General features: G+C 38.6%; 1 protein-coding gene across 2 annotated transcripts; it reads left to right on the top strand.

The window, feature by feature from the left end:
- The first annotated feature begins 3,012 nt into the window (after positions 1–3,012).
- Positions 3,013–6,012, top strand: LOC120441924 (NACHT, LRR and PYD domains-containing protein 1a-like). 2 transcript variants are annotated; one of them, XM_039617451.1, is made up of 3 exons: positions 3,013–3,106; positions 3,724–3,801; positions 3,962–6,012. In XM_039617451.1, the coding sequence occupies exons 2-3, from the start codon at positions 3,747–3,749 to the stop codon at positions 5,179–5,181; spliced, it is 1,275 nt and encodes a 424-aa protein (XP_039473385.1). In that variant the 5' UTR covers positions 3,013–3,106; positions 3,724–3,746; the 3' UTR covers positions 5,182–6,012. The 2 variants fall into 2 exon arrangements, with proteins under 2 accessions (XP_039473385.1, XP_039473384.1); XM_039617450.1 differs by lacking the exon at positions 3,013–3,106 and having other exon boundaries at positions 3,685–3,801.
- The last annotated feature ends 315 nt before the right edge of the window (positions 6,013–6,327 follow it).

Genomic DNA, 6,327 nt, shown 5'->3' with positions numbered 1-6,327 from the left:
AGCCATTTAAATCAGCTGTGTTGGTTCGAGGACACATCTAAAACCTGCAGGGACACCGGCCCTCGTGGACCGAGATTGCCCACCCCTGGAATAGAGTCTGGTTGGTGTGTATCGGTGTATCGAGACTCCTATAGGGAGTGTATGTGGTCTGAAGTGACCCAAATTTTTTTCAGATTTCTTTTAAACACTTTAGCCTCGCTCCCTTGGCACAACACAGAAGAGCTGCCTCGTCATGCCAGGACTCTGCAGTCTACACCTACAGGCCAGTGGACACTCTTTCAATGATGAGGATGTACACATCCTGGACAGGGAGGAACGCTGGTTTGAGTGCGGAGTCAAGGAGACCATTTACGTGAAAAGGGAAAGACCATCTCTGAATCGAGCCATTGGGGGATGGCTCGAATCGAGCCATTCCCCAACTCTCTGTGAATGGTACTCATGGCCATTGATCAGTGTTCTTTGATCAGTGGGTTTTGGTCAGTGATTGTTGATCAATGGTCATGGGAATTTGCATAATTATGATTAAGGAACTGACCTCACAGCCCATTGTTCCTTCAGTGGGCTGGTTTCAGTCATTATGCAAATGTACTGTTTATAAGGTTTGGGGAAACCTGCAGTCAGCTGAGACTGAAGAAGTCACTTGGATGAGTGACGAAACGTTTCTCCCACAAAACGCTACGTCCAGATGAACAGATTCAACTTTTGGAGATTTACTTTCCTGGATGACTGAGAATGCATCAAGAAATCTCATTAGCGTTTCGGTATTTATTTGTTAATTAAGCTCAATGAGGGGCAATTCTAGGTTCAAACATTCAGGAAAACATTCATTTTTCTATGTTTGTTATTATTTCACATTTGTCTGATGCTGAACTGATGAATTCTGGGATCCTGTGGCGTATGCTTTGTTCTTGTCACGGCTGGGCCAGCAGTGTGGAGGTGAGGAGGAGGATCCAAATAGCAGTCAGTGGCGGAGGTGCGAGTGAGTTTTATTTACAGTGACACACACACTATAAATACACACACTAGGTAATCAGGAAATGGCACACAGGAGGACAGGACAGCTGGAACTAATGGGCATAACAAGACACAAACATACAAAGTAAAACAGAAACTCACAAACAGTTTTACAACACAAACTCAGGGACACGAACACAACACCGGGAGAGGACACAGGTAGGGAAAACAGAAACACTAAACACACGACTCAAACTCTAAGAACGAATACAAAACAGCAGAAACTGGAAAAATAAAACAAACTCAAAACACTGGGTCAACGACCCAGGACCATGACAGTTCTTAGTATCAGTTTGATTCATGCTACAGAGCACACACACACACACACAACCTGTCAGAGTTTCACATGCCTCTTCTTTTTCACCCATTAAAATAAATTCTATTAAATAGATTTGCTGTTGTACTTGTCTTTGCTGCAAGTCTCTGCTCACACCTTAAAAATCTTTACACCATGCTAACTATTGATATTTAACTTTTAAAATTTAGTTATTTATTTAATAACCTATTTATTATTTATTTAATAGTTAAGTAATCTTAGTTACTTCTTTGGTTTATTAATTGAACCAATAGCCTATCCAGCTTTTTCAGCCGTTTTGATTATTTTTAATTAACTTAAACCAGTAATGAAAATGAAAGATACTAGTGGAGTTTTTCCTTTGTAGACAGAACAATGAAGTAATTTCAACATACCAAGGACATCTTGTCCTTATCAACAATTCACTTACTGGAAACCAGATAAGCCATTTATCCAATACATGACATCAGCAGTCAGGGTAAGCAGTCTCACAAAAGCTTTTGTCAACATTGTCAGCCTGGCGTTTGAAATTATACTGTTAGATTTACTGTAAATGTGTGTGTGTGTGTGTGTGTGTGTGTGTGTGCGCTGTATAAGCTCTTTGGTCAGTCTACAAAAGTGCTCATATTTTTGGCGTGTTCAGCCTATTTAAAAGGAAAGCTAGCAAAAATGTTCAAAAACTTCTCACTACTCAACTTCTGTTCTCATACTTGCTCCATTAAATTCATATTTACATATGCTGAATACTCTTAGTTATTTACTGAGCTGTAGCCCTGACTTAGTCTTAACAATTTCAATAAGTTAATAATAAGTAAAAAATAAAAGTCAAAGGTGGGATCAGAATAATTGTAAATTAAACTAATTAACTAGCTAACTAATTGTAAATTGAAGGTCAACAAGTAATACTACATTACTACTCTACTCCACTGTATGCAACAAACGATGATGGTAGATGGTAAGAAATAATGCTTTGTTCATTAATCAATATTTATCAATTTATTTGTTTTTTGCTAATCGATATAAAATGGAAACTTTAACACTGACACTCCTACTGTCTGCGCACCACGGTCTCAGGAGTCTTCCAGTAATGATGACGCAGTGTTCAAGAAAACCGACTGATCAGCAGGTGTTGGTTTAATCAATTGTTTAACATAAGTTACTAAACAATGTACCCAGGTGTGAGGCGAGCCATCATCATAACACTGAAACTAAAACCTTAAGTTAACTTAACGAGCTCCCAGTTTCACTTTGTTGTTCAGGCCACAACTTAGAAGTAGTTTTTCCTTCTAAAGTCAGAAAGTAGTGGAGGTCAGTCCTTGATTCAGTGATGAGGACAGTGAGTTCACATGCCGCCACAAGACAAGGCAAAGTTAAGGTGCTGACCTAGTATGAGTAATGGTCTTGTACTTCTACAGACACTGAAGACATTCCAGTTACAATGTGACTCTTACCGATCACAGCAGGGCTTCATTCCATGGTGTTAGTAAGGTATGAAGGTTATGAGTCTGTAGGTCCTCAGTGTGACTCACTGCAGCCCTGCTCATTCTTTACATTATCATCAGTGTCTGTCTGCCCATCTGTCTGAAGCTACGTCAGAAAGATAAGGGTGGGTCCATGGAGTTTGTCATAAACAGAGGAAACAAAACTAGTTTCCATCTTGTAGATTATATTTAGAAGTCTGATGTCGCTAACGTCATTCTAAAGGAAAATCCCACTGAAGTAACATCTGGTGCAGTGAACGATCCCAGTGAAGAAAGAAAAGCAGAACTGAATCTGTCCTACAAAGGCAAACACCAGGTAACGATATGATGGAAACAAATTTTTAGCATTTTCATTAGAATAGTCTACAATTTTACAAACGCAATTTACATGTGAACAGCAAGAAAAGGCTTTCTGAGAATAAACTTTATTTTAGTGTCACAATGTAGAAGTATGAAATGTGAAAAATTAATATGTGTCTCTTATTAAAGGCCAGGGTCAGTTAAATGACAGATATTTTTTTTTATTTTTCAGTTCTGAAAATCAAAACCCACACCTGCATGTTATATGCAAATTTCCTTTGAAAAGCTAAAGGGGGAAATGAAAATTATTAATAACATTAGGAATTATTTAATACTAAATGCGTTAAAACCTTTTTGAACATTAAAGTTAAAACTTAATTCAAATGTATTTTTCTGGAAACAGGAAAATGAAGAATATCAACAGAGCTGAATGGAAGACTATAATAACTGAAACTGTTTAACTCTCTTGTTTATTATTATCGTTGTTGTTATTTTTATTATTAGTGTTGTTATTATTATTATTATTATTATTATTATTATTATTATTATTAGTGTTGTCATTGTTATTATTGTTGTTGTCGTTGTTGTCATTATTGTTAATAATATATTTTGTTAAATTCATGTGTGGTGTAGAGTGCCGTGACGAACCCAGTTCGATGGCGTCGCCTTCTGGCTCGATGCTCCGAAAGGCGCGGGAGGATGCAAATCTAAGTAAGAGAGAGTAGAGATTACTTTGTGTGATGATGAGGAAAATCTGGACCCAAAAGCAGACTTCTGAGGGAGTTGTCCCAGATGGGCTGCTTTGCCCTCTTGCTTCCCATCTACAAACTATCCCGCTGCCATTGAATCCTCTATTTTTATTTCTCTGCAGATTTCCATAAGCCGAGTGAAATATCCAACTCTGTGAAAGGCTCTCAGAACTTGCCATCAAAGAAAAAAAAAATGAAGAAGGATTTAACACAAGCAGCAAGTTCACCTGACATGAAGCCAAAAAGCAGCTTTGAAAAGTTTATACCTATTGTCACTGATGATGAAACCTACCTGTTCCAGTGCTCCTGTGCAGGTCTGTACCAGTGCAGTGTGACCGGCCTGGTGTTTGTCATGAAGGGAGAAGGAGACGTGGTTTACAGGACTGTCCCTTGGAACAGGAGGCTGCTGGCACAACACCACAAGAAGCCTGCAGGACCCCTGTTTGACATCAAATGTCAGCAGCAGTCTGTGTGTCAGCTTCATCTCCCACACTGTGAGCTCATCTCCACAGGTGGAGGTCAGTTCTTGGAGGTCGCTCATGTGAATGACGAGGGCATTGAGTGTATTACCCCTCACCAGATAACAGAAACTCACGTTGTTATAAACATCACAGGGTTTTCTTGTTATGGTATTGTCAGAGATGACACTTCTCCCCCTGGCCCAGTCCAAGCTTTGATTCTGCTCTTCTACAAACCTCGAGCTGATCCTGATCCGAGGTCTGTCCTCAGTGTGTTGTTGGTGCCGGGGAATGTAGTGATTCATCAAGTTTTGCGCACCAGGAGGGAATTAAATGGTGAAGAGATGTACATAGAGACACCTTCGAGATGTAGTCTGTTTCCAAAGCAGGTTTACACTCTGTCCACTGTTCCTGATGATGACCTGATTGTAGTTCAACCAAATGAAGCAGAGTTTCATGATGAGTATTTTAACAGCTCAGTTCCATCATTCCAGGTGATTTTCAAAAGAGTCATTACAGATGTTAACCTGAGTCTGACACACCAGGCTAGCGCCAACCGTGTCTGGGAAAGAGAGGTTTGTCTTTTGCCCAACAGAGTGAGAACATTGAGTCTCCCTCCAAATGAAAGGCTGTTAAATGTACGGAGCTCATTCATTGATAGGATATCAGGACCTGTTCTCAGCAGTCTGATGGACAAACTGCTGGAGAAAAAGGTGATAACTGATGCTGAGAGGGAGGAAGCAAACGTAATGCCAAACAGAAGCGACAAAGCTCGTTTTGTTATCGACACTGTGAGGAACAAAGGTGAACGTGCCACTTCACAGATGATTGAGTCTCTGTGTGAGCTTGACTTCTTCTTCTGTGAGCACCTTGGGCTGATTTAAGGCATCTGGTAAACCTCTATGAATTTTTTTCAGGCGTTAGTTACAACATCAATAATCAAAAGTGATCCTGTGTCACTGGAATACATATACCTGTGTATCGCAGTGACTCCATCTCTCATTCTCTCCATCTTAGTTTGATGGAAACAGGACTGCTCCAGCTCTTTTTGATCTTTAAGCAAAGTTGGATCCAGCCTTTTTCTTCAGACTGAAACTGGCTATTAATATTAATGTTACATGGTTGATAGTAATAATGAACATATAATAATAATATCTTTAGTTTAATCTGAGATTTCCTTTGACTGCGTATAGCAAGTAAAGAAATTTGCAACACCACACTAACGCCACATTTTATCTGCATGACTAGAAACAGCTTTTAACAGAATTGTTATTGTGAAATACAAGATTGTATAAAAAAGTCTACCAGTTAATCCATTATTTTTGTTTTTTTAACTCCCATAATTAAAAGCAAATGTCTGTACTTTAACATCATATTAAACACATATTTGCAACTTTAATGTGTTTCAGCTAAAAAAAGAAACTAAAATTGTTTTTGTCCGGTAATTTCCAGACGTATCTGTATGTATTTGATCTATCCTGCGTCCATCTCACCGACTGCGTTGTTTCTTAAGGAGGTTAAAAAAACAGCAGGAATTTGATCTTGTTGGCCCCAAATTATCTGATGTGATTGTTTACTGTTGTAAAGTCTTAAAATATTTTGCATTTGTTCACTTTATGATTCACTATTCACAGTAAATTTGACTTGAATCCAACTTGTTTCGAGTACTAAATGCTTTATCTGAATCAATTGCCCTGTAATTAAAAAAGAAAAAAGAAAAGAATTTTTTTTTTTTTTTTTTTTTTTGCCTGTCCTATTTGGTTCTTAAGCCGTCAGAATTGTTGTCTGAAGACCAACAAGGATACCAAATGGATTTATTCTGCCAAATGGATCATCATGGCATTGCCGTATTGGTCCATTTGATCAAACTTTGTTGTTATTATTTGTTTTATTTTCAGTTGTTACAGATGGGACAGACATGACTGGGGGATAGGAAAGGGAGAAAGAAAGAGAGGAAGGAAAAGAAAAACAGAAGGGAAAAGGGACAGTGAGAAAGGGCACTTACAAAGACAAAGAGAAAGAAAAAAAAA

Source organism: Oreochromis aureus, linkage group 9, assembly GCF_013358895.1.
Source record: "Oreochromis aureus strain Israel breed Guangdong linkage group 9, ZZ_aureus, whole genome shotgun sequence".
NCBI lineage: Eukaryota > Metazoa > Chordata > Actinopteri > Cichliformes > Cichlidae > Oreochromis > Oreochromis aureus.
Note: the sequence above shows the minus strand (reverse complement) of the source record. Positions and strands in the feature narration are given on the sequence as shown.

What these genes read in the sequence shown, in the direction of transcription:
- LOC120441924 (XM_039617450.1), top strand. Translation starts at nt 3,711, where the DNA reads ATGTGTGGTGTAGAGTGCCGTGACGAACCCAGTTCGATGGCGTCGCCT. An exon ending in GCGGGAGGATGCAAATCTAA is followed by an intron (nt 3,802 to 3,961) that starts GTAAGAGAGAGT and finishes ATTTCTCTGCAG; the next exon opens with ATTTCCATAAGCCGAGTGAA.